Consider the following 22221-nt stretch of genomic DNA (forward strand, 5'->3'; position numbering starts at 1 on the left):
GGTATTTCCGTGTAGTTCGGAGAGGAAAGCAGCCACAGCGCCCCCGCTGGAGCCAGCAAAGGTAAATATTGAAATTACAGTCGGGCCTGTCGCCGGCTGTTCAGAGGGCTGCAGCGAGACCCCCGTGGGACAGAGGACGGCGTGGGAAGCCTCATTAGGATCCGGGGGCTTCCCCCACCTGAGGTGAGTACCCCCCAGGGGATCTTTTTCATGTTACAGAGTCTCTTTAAAGCGGAACCAAACATTTTTTTAATTCAAAATATTTAGTTGCACCACTTTGACACATACAAAGATAAATAAACACTCCTTCAAGCCTATGAGCATTTCAGTGCATGCTTTTCACCCTTCTCTTTACATAACTAGGGTTATACAGGTGGCAGCCATTCGCAATTCCTCCTTTGCAGGACACCACCTACTCCACCAGTTTGCTGGATTCTGTCCCAGCAATATGAAAGGAAGGAGGGGTTCCTCCAATAAATGTAAAATATTTAATATTTGTCATCTTGCAGCTGAAAAAAGGCTGCTATTTATTATAATTTAGAATATAGATTTTATTTCTGAAATCTTGTATTTTTAATTTGGGTCCACTTTAAGCAATGCTCTACAGGCTTGCTTTAGGTAGAGTAAACCGGTGGAAAAGTTGTATATTATGCAGATTTGCCTCTTCGGCAAGTTACACTCTGTGCGCTGCTATAGCCGTAATTCCTATTACGGTCTATGGTGGCGCCGGCTGCACCTAAATCTCCTGCGCTGTATTGGACGTGTTCGCTAGGGTTAGGAATCCAGGGCCCTACAATACTATTTTTCTGCAGTGCGACTGTAGCATAACTTTCACTAGCAAGTAAGGACATAATGCACCAGCGTGTTCAGGAAACACATCCTAGTGCAGGTAACAGAAGGGAAAAAGGTGAAATATTTGTCTATGTAGTAGATGGAAAAAACATTCAACAGTGGTCATTCATCTGCAAGGGTAAAAACCTTAAAGAGTAACTGTTGGGCATAAAATCAAAAATCAATTCTTGGTTATCTGGTAAACAAGTAATAAGGATGCTAACCAGGCAATCCAAAAGTTATAATCTCTATTACTTTTCTTGTTTATAAATGATCATTCCCCAGTTTACCTGACTCTTATTTGGTTCGTTGCCGCAAAAAGGAAGTTGCAGGGCATGCTCGGTTGTCCTTTTTTTTGCTTCTGTACATTAGTTAAGTCTGAGGGGAAATAAAGAAGAAAAAAGAAAAAAACAACCCAGCATGCCCTGCAACTTCCTTTGTGTGGCAACGTACCAAATAAGAGTCAGGTAAACTGGGGAATGATCATGTATAAACAAGAAAAGTAATAGAGATTATAACTTTTGGATTGCCTGTTTAGCATCTGTATTACTTGTTTTCCAGATAAAAATAAAGAATTGATTTTATGCTCGACAGTTACACTGTAATGAGGGATATGGTAGCTGCCATATTTATTTCCAGTTGCCTGGCTAGCCTGCTGATCCTCTGGCTCAAATACGTTTAGCTATAAACCTTAACAAGAATACAGCAGATCAGGTGTTTCTAAAATTGTCAGATCTTACAAGATTATCGGCATGCTTGTTTCTGGTGTGATTCTGGCACTACTGCAGCCAACTACAGGCAACTGGTATTGTTTAAAAGGAAATAAATATGGTAGCCTCCATATCCTTCGTCACAGTTGTCCTTTAAACCTATACTTTTAGCTTTTATATATGGCTATGACATTCCAGTGAAGTCTTTTTTAGAATTAGGACATATAGTAGAATGACATTCCCCAACCCTATCCTAAAGGCCCACCAACAGTGCATGTTTTGTAGAAAACCACAAACATGCACAGGTTGAGTAATAAGTGTCTCAGCAGAGCAGATTAACTACCTCTGGATTTCCACAAGACTTGCACTGTTGGTGGGCATTGAGGACAGGGTTGGGAAACACCGTATTGAGAATAACCATTTTTTACCTTTTTATCCTGGTTTCGGTGTCAAACACTTTTTTTTATTTTTTTTTTTAATCTATATATTGGTATGCAACCTTGCCTGCCCAGTGATGTTAAAGTGTACCCAAGCTGAAGTATGGGTACAAAATGAGATGCTTACATAAAGAGAGGGAAGCCTCAGGATCCTATTGAAGCTTCCCTGGGTATTCTGACGTCCCGTCGCTGAGCGCGGCCCATTGGAAGATTAGCGGCAAGGCATTGGACAAGGAGCCAGATCCACTTGTGTACGAGCAGCTCTGTGCTACTGCACATGCACGACCGTGCTCCTAACAGAGGAGGAGCACTGCACCAATCTGGAGGGAAGCCACGCTCAGCGACAGAGGACACCAGAGCACAGAGGGAAGCCTCAATGAGATCCTGGGGCTTCCCTCACTTCAGGTAAGTATCTCATTTTGATCCTGAGCTTTAGCACTTTAAGCCAAGGCTATGTCTTGCAACCTTCTGCCCCAAGGCACTCTGGGAGATCATCCAAAGACTTAACTATCTGTACAAGATTTCTTTGCAAGCTTTCAAAACTAAAATTATGGTGGCCATACATGGTACAATTTTTCATTTTTACAATAATTTAGTTAGATTATTTCATTAGATCGAATATAAAGATTTTTCCAGCATGTCCGATCATTTTTCCCGAAAAACGGGATAATCGTTCGAATTTCTTGATCAAATTTTTTTTTTCAACTTTCATTCAATTCGATCATTTAGATCGAATAAACGGGAAAATCGAACGTTTTTATTGTACCGTGTATGGCCACCATAAGTGTCTTCTTCATTGAAAGCTTTCAAAAAAATCTTGTACAGTTAGTTATGGAGAGAATCCGAAGACATAACAATAGTTGTTTAATTGATACCTGTAAAGTAAATTGGAATGTTTGTTTGTTTGTTTTTTAAAGCCACTTACCTCCCTGGTGTTCAATTTCCCCAGAATTTCTGTGCAAAAGGTAATAACTTAATTTTAATAACTTTTTTTCCTGTAACTTGCCAAAACGTGTCAAGCAAGGGTCTAGTAAACAGTACAGGAGAGTATTGGCGTGTATACACGTCAAAACAGTTCACAGCATGTTTTGTATTGACATGTATAACCGTCAATACCGCTAGGGAGATTAAGGTGAGGGAAGACACTGGGCTATATAGAGCCTTCCCTCTTCTCTCCCGGTGCTCTCATTGCAGCGGCAGCTCCTCCTTTGAATCACCCGTCCTGGGGGACTTTGGAATTCGGGCACACTGGAGGGCGCAGTACGGAGCCCGTCTTTGGCTGCACTCAGGGTTCTGAAGACTTCTGAAGTCTCCCTTCGACGGTGGAGACAGCAGCATTTGGCCAAATGCTGGAACCAAGAAAGGAGAACCAAGAAAGGAGAGGGAAGGCTCTATAGGACCCAGAGTCTTCCCTCTTCTTAGGTAAGTATCTGGCTGATTTCTTTTTATACGGGTTCCTATTGACTTTAATGACTAACACTGAACTACAAGCAACTGGGAGATCATGTGATGTTTCTTCTCGGCTAACAGAGAGAGTAGGAAAAAAACATTCCACAGGGAGGTGCCTTGCCAGCAGTAAAGATGTGGGTGCCTGATAAATTAACAATGCAAATCATGGCAATGTAAGATTTTACAATGGGTAAACACTGGCTAAATAATGTAACATGAATATCACAAAAATAAGTCATTTTATTCATTAAGCCCATTCAGTATAGTAAGTAAATAAAACCTTCTCTTGAAAATGTCTCCATCTGTATAGGAGGGAATTGAGGCTAGATATCCAATATTGGGACAAAGCCTGCAACAAAACCTTAAAGGGATACTGTAGGGGGGGTCGGGGGAAAATAAGTTGAACTTACCCGGGGCTTCTAATTGTCCCCCGCAGACATCCTGTGCCCGTGCAGCCACTCACCGATGCTCCGGCCCCGCCTCCGGTTCACTTCTGGAATTGACTTCAAAGTCTGAAAACCACTGCGCCTGCGTTGCCATATCCTCGCTCCCGCTGAGGTCACCAGGAGCGTACTGCACAGTCCCAGTATGGTCTTTGCCTGCGCAGTATGCGCCTGGTGACATCAGCGGGAGCGAGGACACGGCCACGCAGGCGCAGTGGTTTTCAGATTTTAAAGTCTGAAATTCCAGAAGTGAACCCGGAGGCGGGGCCGGAGCATTGGGGAGTGGCTGCGCGGGCACAGGATGTCTGTGGGGGACCATTAGAAGCCCCGGGTAAGTTCAACTCATTTTCCCCCGACCTCCCTACAGTATTCTTTTAAGTTATAACATGCTTCCCACACTACAGGATAAATATAAAAAAATGTGTTTTAAACAAACTTCACGCATACCTGAGCTGAGAGTGATATGGGGGCTGACATATTTACTTCCTTTTAAACAATGCAGATTGCCTGGCAGTCCTGCTGATCCTCTCTCTCCATTAACCCTGACCAAGTGCATGCAGAATGGAGGTCTCTGACTAAATCGCACACCTGAAACAAGCAAGTGGCTAATCCAGACATTACTGCAGCTAAAAAGATCAGCAGGGCAGCCAGGCAACTGGTATTGTTTAAAAGGAAATAAATATGGCAGCCACTATATCCGTTCTCAGTTCAGGTATACTTTAAAAAGTTTAAATACAAGGTACCTGCTGGAAAATGCTTTTACTGCCACTTGACTGTTTATTTACCCGACCACAAATTGGGCCTACCGCTATGTAGCTGGCTTTGCCAGTGTGTTGTCACCGGGTTGGCATATACTAATATCAAATCTGGAGGGACTAAAATAGATAAGAGACTGCCATAGCCACCATGAAGCCTTTTCCAGCAGCCACCTTATTATATAGTCTTAATTTAAGTTTGTATCCACTTTATCATATAATTCCACCACAAATTCATAAAGTCAAATAATAATCTCAAAATTATCTTGCAGTTAACACATATTTGTTTAATAAAAAATATGATAAAAAAAGCACAGAAATCAACTGAAAGATTAATTCACATAAATTAGGTGAACAGACAGTGACATGGGTATTTTTTTAAAGAGCAGATATGTACAGTCGAACAGTGTTTACCTTCTGCCATTATAGTGTTAAGATTTTTTTTTTAAATGATTGACTTGTAACTATACATTGCATTGATTTGAACCTTTAACAGTAAAAAAAAAATTAAAATAATATAATAACAGGATGATAAAAAAAAACAAAGCAAAGCGCATCCTCCAGAGTGTACATGGATTTAAAAAATTTAACCAATAACTTTTTTCAGCCACCTTTCACAAATGTGTGCAACACACTAGATGGTATATACTTAATAACGATGTTAAAATCTGTGTGCAAACATCAGCTGTTCCCATGATAAAAAAAAAAAAAAAGTAATGTGAAAGTACTAGTCAGGTCAAACAAGTGGGACCAGAAAGCCGCCATTCTTACTTCTAAACATAGTACTTTAAAGTTATATTGTGGCTCACACAGTAGACAAGTGTTTGTTTATGCAGAATATTGTGCTAGGAAAGGAATGTAGCTATAACGAATTGACATTTTGCTTTTTTTTTCCTTAAATCTTTTCCTATTTGCCACAGGGGAGTTGCTTAAAGTTTTGTGCTGGGGTGGACAGAGGACATTTGGGAGGAAGGAAAAGAGGACTGGGGATTGATTGTCGGTAAGGGGTAGATACTGTTGTGTAGTAGGTCACCATATGAAGATCCTACAGGGGACGCTGAAGCCAAATGTCTATAAAGCTGCTGGGAGTTTGTGGAGTTAGTTAGATATTGTCTTTGCATCATCAAGGAATGAAGGGCTAAAGGTTGCATTAGTGGTGAAAGCACACTCTGGTTTTTCAAGTACTGCAGAGGATGAGAGTAGGCCGCTGGGATACGTGAGCTGAGCCCACCACATAAACTTGCAGGGTAGAGTCCAGGAAAGATAGGAGCCGACAATGGATATTTGTGGCCTTCCATCATACTACCAGAATGAATTTCGTGAACAGATTTGCTGCTTTCGCCCTCTTGACCTGTATAACTCTCCTTCCCTGGGATTTCCTTTGATATGTTTAAAGGTGACACCGCCCTTATTTTTTTCTCCGTAACAGGACTCTCTAGATCATCTAAGTTTCTTTTTAATGGCCGTAAGGTCCCAAAGTTTTGAGGATTGACTTTTCCAACTGTAATTGGATGAACTAAGCCCTCCATCTTTCTCATATTTTCATGTCTTAAACTGTGCGTCTTTATTGGCCTGTGAACAGACTCGCTGTGCCTTTTCGATACCGGTATTGTCATTGGTGAAACTCTACAGGCCTTTGGATTGCAGTCTATTCCCAAGGTCTTATTAGGGACCTGAAATGGGCTTTGAGTTTTGCTTTCATGTACTAGCTGATGAGAAAGATTAGATCCTGACATTTTGGCCGAGTGCTTGTGCATAGATTTGGGAAGGCTTAAGTCAGTTGGTTGGTCATCCATGTTATCGGTTACATTCTGTTTTTCATGTTGGTGCAAAGTATGGTGATAATGAAGTTTCTCTTGATGTTTGTGGGGAGAGGACATATTTTCAGATTGCCTATACAATTCTCGATGATATTTTGAAGGATGTTCACTATGAAGATGGTGTTCAGTTTGTCGGTAAAGCCTGTGTAGGTGAGGTGAGGAGTAGAATTCGGCAAAGAAGTTGGAGTGCTGTGCGGCTCTTTTCTCGGCCATTTGCTCTTTGTGTTCAAGCATACTGGACTTCAAGGAGTAGGACTCTGCAAGCACACTCTGTTGGTGCTTTGCAAACTCAGAACGGTAAGAGTCTGTTTTGCTAATGGTATTGATTTTGTAAGGATCGTTCAAGTTCATTTTCTCCTCTGAAGTTCTTGGCTTAAAACTCTGTACATGCTGTATCACCGATGGCCTGTTTACTGCAATGGTTTCAGAGTTGCACGCCTGATGGGTTTGTGCTAAAGGCGGAGTTAATTCCATTTTGGAGTTTAATTTCTTTTTGCTGATTAGGGGTGGAGGGGAGCCATAGGGATAACTTCCAGACTGTGCAGCCCCGCTAACCTGGGACAAAAGTTTCTTTTTGGCCAGTGGGGACATTATTCCTGGGTTTCCCCTTGAGTACAGCAAAGGTGTGTAAGTGAATGATGACGATTCGTCACTAGACAGAGGTGAGGTGTCCTTTTCTTTTAGCATGTCAAGAGTCTGCACCAAGTATACTTTGGGATTCTGCTTTAGTGCATTTTGTAAGATGTTGCTGTCCAGAGGATTCTTCAAGCCCTCTGGGACCAGTGGGTCCACCTTTACGGTACAGTTTGCAATATAATCTGGCATAACAGGCAGTTTCTCCTCTTCTATGCTATTTTCACACTGAAGTTGGAGCTGACTTGTGGGAAACATATTGAAAGGTCCTTCTCGAGCATCCCTTTCTGATGGCTCTAACAATTCTTGTTTGCTTTGCTCTTGTTTTATTATGGTTGAATCTTCAATGACCGTTTGTGGTTGTTCATCTGCTGGACTGGAATTAATCTCTTTTACTACATGAGTGAGTGAGTCAGTGGGAATAGGTTCTGAGTGCGTTTTATCTTCTTCTTTCACATGGCATGTGTCAGTAATTCTCTCCTCTACTTCTGTTTTTTCTTCTTTCAGATCCGAATGGTCTACAGATGGCTTGGCCTCCTCTGAGTCACAGGCAGGAGATAAAGGTTTCTTGTCCACATCCAGGTAGTTTTCCTCTGATGATGAAGTCTAAAAACAAAAAGAGGTTTTAATATGGTTTCTAGAAGTGAAAAAAAAACATTTTAACTTATGCTTTGGAAAAGGCAACAAACCAAAAGCTGAATTGCTCAAGGTAAATGCTGCTTCTATAAAATTATATTTGCCCCAAAACTTCGACTTTTACTCAAAACTGTAGAAAATAGAATTTATAGTATATATTATATACTACTATGTTATAAATAACACAAGAGGTGGTCAATAGCTGGCTTGCATGCGAACTATATGCTGCTTGAATTTTTCTGATCAAATGGACTTCCTGTTTGTTTTGATTTGCCACATTCCAACCTGTATGCAATTTGCATGATATTTACATGCACGCATCTCATAGACCAGCGTTCCCAACCCTGGCCTCAAAGATCGCCAACAGTATATGTTGTGCAGGAAACTACTCATATTTACAGACAATGAAGAACTTCTCTGGACTTCCTCCAAACATGCTTTGTTAGTTGGCCTTGAGGACTGCACTGGGTTGGGAAACACTTTGATTGACCATATCTGTCCAGCATACTTGCAGTTAGTTAAAGGGATTTTTTTAAACTGTTAAAAAAAAAAAACATGCTGAAGAGTTCAAGGGAATAGGGACCTGGGTTTGATAAAATACTTTAAGCCTATAGTTCTAGGACCCAATGAAAACCTGTTGCATGAAATGATTCAGTACCTAATTAGGCAATTAAAGGACAGCTGTAAGGAGAAGGATATGGAGGCTGCCATATGTATTTCCTTTTAAATAATACCAGTTGCCTGGCTATCCTGCTGATCCTCTGCCTCTAATTGTGAAGGATTGTGGAATAGCCGCCGCGTGCTCTGACGGCGTGGCGGCTGTTTCCTCGTCTAGTCCGGCGGTTTACGCGCGGCGACATGTGTCTGATCTGGTCCAGCCTTCCTGTGCACATAGGCTGAGGAATACACACGCGCGTGCGCGGAGAGGCAGAAGCTTTATGGGAAGCAGAGACGGATCAGCTGACTCCCTTGGTCAGCTGATCTGAGGGTGTATGCGGATTGGCTGGAAGGGACTGGGCGGCGCTGATCAGCGCTGCACTATATAACCACTCGTCCCTCAGTCTCACGTTGCCTGCCGTTGCAAATGCTTTATGTGTTAGCACACAGACCTCAGTCAGATCCTACAGTGTGTTAGAACCACGACGGACCTGGGAAATCACACTGAGCTAGAATACTCTCGCATGTTATGTTATAGACTAGTTCCAGGGTGTTGTGACTACAGACCTCACACCCAAGCCTAGGAAACTGTCTCAATGTTATGTTATGCTAGTTCCAGGGTGCTGTAACTACAAACCTCACACCCAAGACTAGCACTGTGTATCTGTACTACTTTAGCCCGCCACTAGGGTGTAGAGAGCTAGGATCTCTCATCCAGTGGGGCAAGTTTGTTCATTTAGCAGCAGGGCATCCTGCAACCTAGCCCAGGCCCCTCTCCTAGGGAGCCTTTGGCCAATAGGGATTCACCCACAGTCTGGGGTTAATTCCCTTCATCGTCCTACCTCCAGTTCCTCTGGTGGTTCTCGCTCAAAGTGTTACTGTTATTCCATACACTCATATCTCAGGTGTCCAGAGGTTAGACATACCTGGATTATTGGTGATTCTGCAGATCATCCATAATCTGGTGTATATCTGCATTACTGGTGATTCTGCAGATTTCCAATAATCAGATTATCTCTGCGTGTTGACACCGATCATTACACTAATACTTTTAGACATAGACCCTGAACAAGCATATGCAGGTGTTTCTGACATTCTTGTCAGATCAAACAAGATTAGCTGCATGCTTGTTTTTGGAGTTATTAACCTCTTAAAGGACCACTCCCGCAAATCAATTAATTTTTAACCATCCAACAGTAGATCTATTTAGTATATAGGAGCCTTGCTGTGTTTTTTTTGTGATGGCCCTTTTATTTACCATATATCACTGTAGCCTGTGTACGTCAGTCCCTGAAGTAGCGCTGACTGACTTTTGTAACTAAAAAGTTATAGCAGGGGGAGCCTTGTCAGGTATTGGAGAAAAAAAACAGTTGGTTCGGCCCTGCTCTCCCTAATAACTGCCAAAACTGTACAATGCAGGCTCACCTGCTGCCCGTCTTCCCCTTCATTAGCATACCCGAGAAGGACACCCGCACTCAGGCAGCCCGCAGGCGTAGAGGGAGGCAGCTGTCAGCACAATGAGCAACTCTCCCAACCATTCGCTGCGGGTCTGCCCTCCGGAGTAATAAACCGCTTTGCAATGAGGCGGTTCATGCAGTGTAAAGAACTGCTTTGTAATGAGCCGGTTCTCCACTCCATTCATGCGGTTCTTTACACCACATGAATGGAGGAGAGAACTGACCCGCAGGAAATGGATGGAGGGAGAGCAGCTTATTGCGCTGACAGCTGCCTCCCTCTACGCCTGCGGGCTGCCTGAGTGCGGGTGTCCTTCTCGGGTATGCTAATGAAGGGGAAGACTGGCAGCAGGTGAGCCTGCATTGTACAGTTATGACAGTTATTAGGGAGAGCAGGGCTAAACCAACTGGGTTTTTTTTTTTTCAATACTTGACAAGGCTCCCCCTGCTATTACTTTTTAGTTACAAAAGTCCGTCAGCGCTGCCACAGGGACTAACTACACAGGCTACAGTGATATATATGGTAAATAAAAGGGCCATCACAAAAAAAACAAAAACACAGCAAGGCTCCTATATACTAGATATATCTACTGTTGGATGGTTAAAAATGAATTGATTCGCAGGAGTGGTCCTTTAAGGACCATGGGCTTAAACCCCCCTAACGACCAGGCCATTTTTCACAAAAAGGTCCACAAGTGATTCCCCCCCCTTTTCTACCCACCAACAGAGTTCTCTGTTGGTGGGGTCTGATCACTCCCCCAGTGTTTTTTTTTTTCATAAATATTTGTTTTATTTTGTAATATTTTTTTATTTATTTTGTAATGTTATTTTGTTTCATGACAAAAGCACTTACTAAACCACGGCTGCCAAAGTAGTGTGCAAACAAGTAGGGAAGCTGGCTGGCAATGGCATCTTTGTATAGAACCATTCTAGAGAGTACCTTTGTAGAGAATCAAGGTAATACTAAGATTCTCCTATGAGGAGATAGACTAGTCCGAAATCTGTCAGCTTTAGGGCCGATTTCCACTTGTGCGAATCTGCATGCAGATTTCTGAGCATTTTTCTGTGCAGAAAAAATCTGCACGGCAGAGCCATCAGATTTCGCATACCGCTATGCGATTCGCATACAATGTATTTAATAGGGAATTCGCATGCGGTTTTGGTATGCGAATTTTCATGCGAATTTGCATGCGAATTTGCATGGAATCAATGGAAAAGCACACAGGCACTGCCATGGTTAAATTCGCATACATCGTCATCCGTGCGATTTCGCATGAAAATTCGCATACACCCGCATGCAAATTTTTACCGCGGCGATTCGCACCGCACAAGTGTAAACAGGCCCTTATACTACGTACTTTTAAGTGTCAGCAACATAGGAAAAAAAGTAATTTATAGTGCGTCTTACTCTGGGAGTCATTTACATTGTGTATGTATTTTACAATTTTTTGTGATAGTGGCCCTTTAACTCAATGGACCTGTGTTGAAGTAGCTAATAATGAACAGATCATCACTTTTTTTTCCCTTGCTGACAATGTAAAGTCACTTAGTTTGGGTTTGTATTAAATTCTGCTTTATTTATGAATTCCATGCCCCAAGGACATGAATTTCTTCATACTGATATCCCACAACCTAAATGTTTATCCAACAGTGGACTCGGTACTTGAGTCAGCATTTCAAATAAAATCTATGGTTAAATTCTCAAAACACTAGATCAGCGAACAAGTTCACAGCAGTTTATACTAGTCAGCAATGATCTGTGGAGCACGTTTTGATGTATACAACACTTAAGAGGCTAAAACTAGTAGTCTATGTACCTGACCAAAAGAATAATTATCACTATTAATAACAGCAAATTATTGCTTACTCTACAAACTGCCATGGGCTCCCCATAAAAAGAAAAGGTCTAGTTATTTATTTATTTTAGAACAGAAGATATGTGAAGAGAATATTTGGCACAGCTTAGTGTCATTTTTCTGTCAGATAAATAGCTCTGCCAGCACATCGAGAGATTTATCTGACCCACGGAACAAATTTTAGCTATTTCAGAGTGCTTATTACTATACACCTGAGGGCATATTTATAAAACGGCAACATATGTCCCTGAATACAGCTGCTCTTCTGCAGAAGGACGCTTTAGTCCATGTAAAATGAAAGTTTCCTTTGCAAAATTACAAAGCTAAGTAGACAAGTGCTGGACTGCAACTGACAAGTGGCAAAAGCTAAGGCTTCTCCATCAGTTGGCCTAGGAGTGAAACAGGTATAAGTTGAAACCAAACTATCTATACAACTAAAGCCACACACACTAGTCTAAACTCACCAGAGGTAGCCAAACAGGGCAGTCTATTGCAGCGCTGGGCAAACTGTAGCCTTGGCTGTATGTGCTGTAAATCCAGCCTGCTGATAGGTGGCCAGATTCCTCTCCTTACCCCCTCCCTGCATAGTCACGAGCAGGCAATAAGAGTGAGTTAAAACTCACCTGATTGCCAGTTCCTGCATCGCGCCATGTGACATGCTGTCAGGACATGCCAGCGTATTACAGGCTGGCAAAGCAGCATGGGGCCTGGGCCGTGTAAAGTTTGCCCAGGCCTGATCTAGTGTGTACAGCCACTCCATTGATTCGGTGAAGGGACCAGAGTGCCAGATCAGCTCTGGTGAGTACATGGATTCCCTCCCTACACTGCCCAATGTAAGCTGCTCTGTCAGGCGCCACTGCAATCCCAGCAATAGAATGCTGTTCTGCTTTCTGTAGCCTAGTGACATCTGTTCAGTACTGTTAGCTGAGGGATCAGGTCCTTATAACTATGGGCGAGGCCTAGGACCCACTACAGTGCTTTCAGCAACACTTTGGGACCGCCATTGATTGTAAAAATAATGGCAGCGAGACCACTGGAAAGATTGTGATTTGCCCAAAATCGCTCCGCCTGCACTATTTTCCTAGCGATCGAGATTCAATGTTAAGCATAGGATCTCTGCAAAATCGCTATTCATATGGATTTTGCAGCTATTGTACTACCCAGAAACCATCAGCTTACCCAAAACTACTTGAAAAAAACTTAAAATTGCTAAATCACAATTGCTAGCACTTAAAAAAAAAAAAAATGTGAATTGCTTTACAACACGCTAGCAAATACACTGAGAGACTGCGATCAAGGATTTCTGACTGATGCAATATATCCCCGACAAAACACAGAGGATTAAAACAACTTCTATTAAGCCTTCATCAGAACCATTACTACAGAGCAAATTAGGCTTATAATAACTGTGAGGCAGTCTTTAATTGTGCAGCTACAACGCCAGCTTTATTTCCCTTTTTTGATTGGAATTTTAACGTACAGTATGATACCATTCGTGCCAGTATTTCATGTCCTTCATCCTATTATGTCATCTCCTCCATCCTATTATGTCATCTCCTCACCTCTGACCCCAAAGGGTCATCTGCATTCTCCAACCGCAGTACTGCAGGCTGACAGGACCTTACAATGGCGGCTGTCATTCCCTTGCGAGGAAGCCATTTTAAAACGCTGTGTGAAATCTTATTATTTTCCCCGTCTCTTGTCAAGATAACAGGCATTGAGGTAACATAAAGGAACGTATTATCTAAATGCTGTACTTGCCGGTCATTAGCTCCTTTATGTATGTTTGAAAGTAATGATTCACATCTGATTTGAAGCTGCCTTTTATTTCACACCGCATCCTTTTAATTCTCTGTCTTTTAATAGATACAGTATTTCTTTTTATTGTAAGTCATATTCACAGTTTTTTTCCCCCCTTTCTTTCCAATAACAAATCTTTTCACTCAGAATACCATCATTAGTTGTTTAATAAGTATTGCTCGATCAGTGGTCCCCAGAGCTTATTCAATTACACGAGAATACCAACGCGGTGAGCAAAAGATGGGGGGAGGGGGTGGAATTAAATAGTATTTAAAAATAAAAAAACACCAATTGTTTCTTTTTAACAGCAGCTCTTGAGAATGTTCAAAACTGACTCCTACTAATGTTATTATTTTCTTATTCAATCTTTCAGTTTAAACTATGTGAGGATTAGATGGAGACACATGCAAGAGGGATTTAGTCTAGGTTAGTAAGTTATTGTAAATCGGTGCTCTCTCTTTCTCCCTTTTGTGTCTTGGAATTTGTTATTCATTTTTTTTAATCTGTCCATTTGTTATACATTTTATTCATCATGTTACATGTGTAGCTGTAATTACTATATTTTGTATTTTGTACCAGTATCTATATTTGGTGTACTGTATACCATAGTCTGTACTATTATGTACCTTGTGTTTATTTCTTACTTTGTACAGCGCCACAGACGCTTTATAAATGAATAATATATATACATACAGGATCTTCTTCAAAAATTAGCATATTGTGATAAAGTTCATTATTTTCTGTAATGTACTGATAAACATTAGACTTTCATATATTTTAGATTCAAATACATACAACAGAAGTAGTTCAAGCCTTTTATTGTTTTAATATTGATGATTTTGGCACACAGCTCATGAAAACCCAAATTCCTATCTCAAAAAAATAGCATATTTCATCCGACCAATAAAAGAAAAGTGTTCTTAAAACAAAAAAAGTCAACGTTTAAATAATTATGTTCAGTTATGCACTCAGTACTTGGTCAGGAATCCTATTGCAGAAATGACTGCTTCAATGCGGCGTGGCATGGAGGCAATCAGCCTGTGGCACTGCTCAGGTGTTATGGAGGCCCAGGATGCTTTGATAACGGCCTTTAGCTCATCCAGCGTGTTAGGTCTTGCGTCTCTCAACATTCTCTTCACAATATCCCACAGATTCTCTATGGGGTTCAGGTCAGGAGAGTTGGCAGGCCAATTGAGCACAGTAATACCATGGTCAGTAAACCATTTACCAGTGGTTTTAGCACTGTGAGCAGGTGCCAGGTCATGCTGAAAAATGAAATCTTCATCTCCATAAAGCTTTTCAGCAGATGGAAGCATGAATTGCTCCAAAATCTCCTGATAGCCAGCTGCATTGACCCTGCCCTTGATAAAACACAGTGGACAAACACCAGCAGCTGACATGACACCCCAGACCATCACTGACTGTGGGTACTTGACACTGGACTTCAGGCATTTTGGCATTTCCCTCTCCCCGAGTCCCCAGTTTCCTCCAGACTCTGGCACCTTGATTTTCGAATGACATGTAAAAGTTGCTTTCATTCACTTTGGACCACTGAGCAACAGTCCAATGCTGCTTCTCTGTAGCCCAGGTCAGGCACTTCTGCCACTGTTCCTGGGTCAAAAGTGGGTTCAGGCTTCCATCTGCTGAAAAGCTTTATGGAGATGAAGATTTCATTTTTCAGCACGACCTGGCACCTGCTCACAGTGCCAAAACCACTGGTAAATGGTTTACTGACCATGGTATTACTGTGCTCAATTGGCCTGCCAACTCTCCTGACCTGAACCCCATAGAGAATCTGTGGGATATTGTGAAGAGAAAGTTGAGGGGCGCAAGACCTAACACTCTGGATGAGCTTAAGGCCAATATCGAAGCATCCTGGACCTCCATTACACCTGAGCAGTGCCACAGGCTGATTGCCTCCATGCCACGCCGCATTGAAGCAGTCATTTCTGCAAAAGGATTCCTGACCAAGTATTGAGTGCATAACTGAACATAATTCTTTGCAGGTTGACTTTTTTTGTTTTAAAAACACTTTTCTTTTATTGGTCGGATGAAATATGCAAATTTTTTGAGATAGGAAATTTGGGTTTTCATGAGCTGTATGCCAAAATCATCAATATTAAAACAATAAAAGGCTTGAACTACTTCAGTTGTGTGTATTTGAATCTAAAATATATGAAAGTCTAATGTTTATCAGTACATTACAGAAAATAATGAACTTTATCACAATATGCTAATTTTTTGAGAAGATCCTGTACAGGCCATTAATACATTGTGTTTAGTAATGCTTGCATTGAACTATTCTAGTTATTGCATCTGTTGTTGTAAGCTAGCAATAGATTTGTGTATTCTCCAAAACTAAAAAGTTTAATTACCATACATGATATGAAAAAAGGGAGACCGAGAGCCCAATATAGTGTAGTATGTTGTATAAATAGAGAAAAATGTTAAAAGTAAGTATTATACTTACAAACCTGGGTTGCTCTAAGGCAACCACTGTATACGCAGGTGGGGAGATTAAGCCTGACCCCACTCAGGACTAAGATGTCGCTCTCTGTAGATAGGAAAAGAGGGTATATCACCCTTCCACCAAGGGTGGACAACTTAATATGCAAGGATACAGAGGCGCCAGTAGGATAAAACAAGATAAAAGGTTTAAAACGGTTTAGGTGGCGGTGGTGGACCGTCCACACACAAACAGACAAAAAATCGCTGTTGATTGTAGAAAAAAAATTCACAATTTATTCACATACTCCTACATAAAAGTGCAACGCGTTTCACGGGCAAACATCCCGCTTCATCAGGCAATAAACGAACGGAGTTTCTCACAGCTCTGAGTATATTGATAGCTTGGCACCTCTGTGACAAGGTGCCAAGCTATCAATATACTCAGAGCTGTGAGATACTCCGTTCGTTTATTGCCTGATGAAGCGGGATGTTTGCCCGTGAAACGCGTTGCACTTTTATGTAGGAGTATGTGAATAAATTGTGAATTTTTTTTCTACAATCAACAGCGATTTTTTGTCTGTTTGTGTGTGGACGGTCCACCACCGCCACCTAAACCGTTTTAAACCTTTTATCTTGTTTTATCCTACTGGCGCCTCTGTATCCTTGCATACCATACATGATATGTTCTTTATAAGAACATAAGTGTTCTAGGATTCACTTTTCGGAGTGTCGCCTCTGTTAGGTCACATGGCTCATTTTTCAGGTTTAAGTGTTATGATTCAGCACTGGTTTCCATGATCTGGTGAAGGGAGTAAAGCTAATTTTATAGTGTCATTATTGTATCTGCACTAGAAAAAAAAAAAGTCCAATAACATGGATACAGTTTACATAATGTTGAACCCCCTTCCTGAAGCATGATAGATATCCACTATAGAGTTAGGTCTCTACAGGGGGTAAGTGGAAGCCCAAACATGTTTTAGGCTCCTTTTACACTTGCCTTACCCTGTTTTACCACAGAGTAATACAAGGGCAAGGCAATGGGGGGGCCTAGCACACTTACTGCGTCGCATTTCACCGGAAGTGCCCAATCGGCCACCGAACTGCCGCAAAGTCAGCAGCGTGTTACCGCCGGAATGCTGTGGCTACAGTAATGTTAATGGGCTACACAGAAATGTTAAATATGTTGGCGGCGGCGGCACAGAACTACAGGGAAAACCAGAAATCCCTGTGACATACTTCCTGTTCAGCAGGGAGTAAATAACTGGGTGATGGGTGGAGCGATGCGTATGACCTTGCCGGCGCCCTCTGCCGCAGGGTCACATGAATGACATTTTGTGTGTTGCGATGGGATGGAATGGGGCAGGATATTGCACCACAAATGCACTGGCCAGGTGTAAAACCGGCCTCAAAGGGAACCTGAAGTGAAAGAATAAGCAGGCTACCACTTCCCAGGGACTACTTCTGAAGGTTCCAGGGGGTACTCGGGCTTGATACCAAGAATAACAAATTTAGAGTTTTAGAAAATGATAAATCTTATTTAAACACCAAATTAGTGTTTTAGCTAATTAAAAGCAATAGTAAATGCTTGGAAATTGTTTAGAACCAATGAATGTACTATGATTAAATATATATTTGTCAAGGGGTACTTGCGATGATGTTTACTATGCTAGGGGGTACTTGGTGAGTACAGCGTTTTAAAAGGGGTACATACCAATAAAATGTTGAGAAACACTGCTCTAACGCATGTTGTCTGATACCGCAACAGCATGCCTTGCGTTATACCGGTGGATTCCACTGTAAACGCACCATTCTAATATAATTGCATTGTGCTAGCAAGACAATTAGGTTTTCTGATGTAAAGTAGCCCTAATGTGAACATAACCTGAAGGTTAGCTGGGACAGTAATATATTTTATTTGCCAAAATCCACTGCAGAACATCTTTCAAATATCAGCTATTTTGGTGACAAAAATAAATAAATAAATAAATGCACATTAAACTAAGGCCTGGGAAAACATTTCGCATTTTGAAGAATTGTGTGTGAATGTGTGCCTAGGCAAGGCTCTAAGCCCCGCTCTGTTATGCAACGTTTTAAGTGTTATTGTCCTTTCTTGAACAAATGTTTGCTGTGCTGCTTAACCTGAGTCTATATTTATCAGAAGCTGCTCAAGGCTATAATTTACTGTACATCAACAATAACTCTCAGCTGTTCCTTTGAGCAATCAAGAATTGCTTGCTTAAAAAAACGAGTTTTAAGAACATGGTGAACTTAGAGATGAAGAATGCAACTCCTAAAGATTTATCTTTTACATCTGTATTCAATGTTCTGAGGCAAATTAAACATCCCCTTCACTATTCACATGCTAAAAAAACATCCTATGTGAAGAGCGAACGCTTTCTGCCCATGAAAGGAATTTCTGTCTGTTCACAAACATACAGATCATCATCTTCACTTGGAATAGGTTTTCATTTGCCCAAAAATGACAAAACTTAAACTTTGGAAAAAGAAAACATTACTTGAATAGTTCCACTGAAGTCTAACATAACACAGAAGTGGGAAAGAAAGAATGAATCGATTGCTAGACTAGTATTTTCCCCTAATTCCACCAGAGATGAATGAAATTGCTTGTAAAGATACAAACTCCCTTTAGATTTGCCTTGGGCCAAGCTGATCATAGACAATCGTTTTGGCTAATACGCTACAGTGTGTACACATGTACCCTGATCTCACTGACATTTTTTTTTTTTTAAAAAGCAAGTTAAAAAGGGTGTGGTTTCAAATCAAATCAAAGATAGCTTTATTGGCATGACCAAGATTCATACAGGTATTGCCAAAGCAAGGGGAAAAAGGGGGACATGGGAGGGGGTGGGGTAGGGGGACAATGGCTAAGCAGTCTGTGGACATTTTTAGGTTTACAGTTCCGTTATGCTCCTCTCAGTCTGTGGCATGCTGTGACATAGCGTGCAGCGATTGTCACTGTGGATTCCTCTTCTCTCAGTAGGATATATGTTTTTCTCTCATCTTCTAGTGTGAGAAAGTCTGGGAATAGTTCCGACAATTTCTTAAAGTAAGTGTCCCTGGTTGCAGTATATTTGGGGCAGTGCAGCAGGAAGTGGCTTTCATCCTCAAGGGTCTTCTGCTCACAGTGTTGGCATAGTCTCTCCTCCCTGGGTTTGTACGTCTGTCTGTGTCTCCCAGACTCTATTTCGAGGTTGTGAGCACTCAATCTGTAGACACTCAGGATTTTCCTCTCTTGAGAGTTTTGCAGCTTTTTCAGGTATGGGGCCATTTTATATTCTCTTTGTAGAGACTGGTATATGGCTAGCTTTTGTGACTGTTTTATTTCACTCCTCCATTTTTCCACATAGTCTTCTTTGCTCTTAGCTGTGGTGTGTTTTATCTGGACTTTTGTTATGACCTGTGGGCCGGGGGTTGGAGGGCGTATAGAGCTGACCACGACTTTCAGTGCACACGGCTTTTCTTGGTCTTCATTGTGCAGCATGGCTTTGTAGTGGGGTGAGTCAGGGCTGCTGCTCTGTAGGTGGGCCCAGAAGGACAACACTCTCTTCTGTATCTCAAGCAGTAATGGGAATCTCCCCAGCTCAGCTCGGCAGGCATTGTTTGAGGTGCTCCGATGGACATGGAAAAGGTGTTTGCAGAACTCAAGGTGGAATATTTCTGTTGGGCTGGATTACCATTTTGATTGGTCTGGGTAGGTGGTGGGGCCCCATACTTCACTTCCATACAGTAGGATTGGGGTGATGACACTGTCAAAAACCTTCAGCCAGACCTTTACTGGTGGTTTGAGGTGGTACAGTTCTTTCCTGATGGCATAGAATGTTCTGCATGCTTTGGCTTTTAGGGCCTCCATGGCTGACTTAAGGCTTCCTGATTGGTTGATTTCCAGACCAAGGTAGGTATATTTATCGGTTCTGCTGATTTCACAGTCATTGAGTATAAAGGATGGGCTCTGGGCTGACCTGTTTTTCCTCTGGAACACCATGGTTTTGGTTTTCTTTAGGTTAACGGGGAGTGCCCATGTTGTGCTAAATTTCTCCAGGATTTCTAGGCTGTCTTGTAGACCTTCTTTAGTTGGTGATAGCAGTAAGAGGTCATCTGCATACAGTAAGAATTTTACTGTTGTGTCATGCAGGGTGAGTCCTGGTGCTGGTGAAGCCTCTAGGGCTGAGGCTAATTTGTTGATGTATATGTTGAAAAGTGTTGGACTCAGGCTGCAACCCTGTCTTACCCCCCGATCCTGTAGGAAAAAAGGTGTTCTTTTCCCATTTACTGTCACACTGCACTTGTTCCCAGTGTATGAGCTCTTTATGACATCATATGTTTTCCCTCCTACTCCGCTCTCTAGGAGTCTCAGGAACAAACCTGGATGCCACACTGAGTCAAAAGCCTTTTTAAAGTCCACAAAGCAGGCAAATATTTTTCCCTTTCTTCTTCTGTGTACATGGTGCTTGATAAGGGTGTGCAGGGTGTAGATGTGGTCGGTGGTGCGATGGTTAGGCATAAAACCTGCTTGGCTCTTACTGATAACATTGTGTTGTGTGAGAAAGGTGAGGATTCTCTTATTCAGGATGCTGTTGAACAGTTTTCCCAGTGTGCTGCTCACACAGATGCCTCTGTAGTTGGCTGGGTCATAGCGATCTCCACTCTTGTAAATAGGAGTTATGAGTCCTTCATTCCAGACTTCAGGAAAGTGACCAGAGTACAGGGCCAGATTGAATAGTTTCCATATTGCTGCATGGATTTCTGGGGTGCCAGATCTGATCATTTCTGATAGGATTCCATCTGTGCCACTAGCTTTTTTGCCTTTCATGGATTGTATCTTCTCTTTTATTTCCTCCAGTGTGAAAGGTGTGTCGAGTGGGTTTTGAAAATCTTTCACCTTCTCCTCCAGGTTCTTTAATTTACTGAATATTTGTACTTGTTCTGGGTTTACTGGCTAGTAAATTATCAGTAAATTTATGATCTACTTTTACCATTTTTAGAATATCTTGTAAGTTTACCGGATATTACTGTATTTTCTGGACTATAAGACTCACTTTTTCTCCCCCAAAAGTAAAGAAAAAAAAAAGTCACTGCATCATATAGTTCAAATGTAGGGAGTTCCTGACTTGGGAATGCCCGCCAATACGAACCTCCAAGGTTTCTTGTAATGGTTAGAAGCACTACCTGGAAAGGTCCTGTTCAGTGCTTTTGTAAAGAAGACATGCTGAGAATTCCCTATAAGGAGATGGGCTAGTCTAAAACCTGTTGGTAAGAGGGTTCATGGTAGGTGGACTATAATACCACCTGTAAGTGTAAGGTGCATAGGAAGTAAAGAATTTATAGTGCATTTACTGTATGACAAATGTACATCCCAAATGTATGTGTAGATGCGTATTTAAATTTTTTGTTTTTGTTTTACCATAGTTCCCCTTTATGGAGCCAGTGAAAGCCGACCAGGAGAGGGTAAGGTGTGCGTATTACATTATAGCACCGCAGTAAAGTACAGAGCATATATTGAATTAGATGCCACAGCAATGTTAAACATTTGTTATCCGACTATAGGTACACGTTGTCTTTAAAACATCTGGGTTAAAGTGAGGTGAAAATAAATGGATGAGATAAACAATTATATTTATCCTCCTACTCCTAAAAATGACTAAGTATCCCAGGTTTTTATTTTATATTTAAACATTCATAAAGTAGGTTAAGGCCTCTTTCACAGTGCGACGGTAAAGTCGCACGTTATAAAAAATTATAACGCAGACTAACGCACAGCAATACAAAGTCTGTGCGACATTCACAGTACACACGTTGCGTTGTGTGTAACGTGTAGCAATATTTAGAAAGTGCTGCATGATGTGCGTTTAGCAATATATTTGCTGTGTTGTGTGTTGCACATGCTCAGTAATGTTTTTTTTTACAAGTAACGCATGCGCCGTTTTCGTTCCATCAGTATGCAAGGCAAAATAACGTCCAATTTCATAACCTACGTGCGCTGCGTTGGGGGCACGTTGTGCGACTTTAACGTCGCATCAAACGCAAAATCCCACTGTGAAAGAGGCCTAAATGTTTTACTGTCTCTAATCAGTAGCAGTCTGTGTATTTTTACTCTGGGGCACTTAATAAACTATTGACCTTGTCCTATCTCTCCCTATCCTCAGACATTGGCCTCAATTCACTAAGATCATGCTGGAGATAATAAGGCAAGAGAAAACGTACCACCACACAGTAAGAGTTATCTTATCTCTTCATTCCTTAAGTTACCTCCTCTGTAGTTATTTTCACACGC

The 22221-nt window shown here is 41.6% G+C and overlaps 1 protein-coding gene across 2 annotated transcripts in view; it reads right to left on the minus strand.

The window, feature by feature from the left end:
* Window positions 1-4917: 4917 nt before the first annotated feature.
* Window positions 4918-22221, minus strand: part of ARID5B (AT-rich interaction domain 5B) — a 445568-nt gene continuing 428264 nt past the window's right edge. Inside the window, exon 10 of one of the 2 annotated variants that reach the window (XM_068255131.1) lies at window positions 4918-7684. In XM_068255131.1, coding sequence (XP_068111232.1) covers window positions 5555-7684 — 2130 coding nt within the window. In that variant the 3' untranslated portion in view covers window positions 4918-5554. The remainder of the gene's footprint in view (window positions 7685-22221) is intronic. The other variant, XM_068255132.1, reaches the window with a different exon arrangement.

This window comes from Hyperolius riggenbachi, chromosome 10, assembly GCF_040937935.1.
Source record: "Hyperolius riggenbachi isolate aHypRig1 chromosome 10, aHypRig1.pri, whole genome shotgun sequence".
NCBI lineage: Eukaryota > Metazoa > Chordata > Amphibia > Anura > Hyperoliidae > Hyperolius > Hyperolius riggenbachi.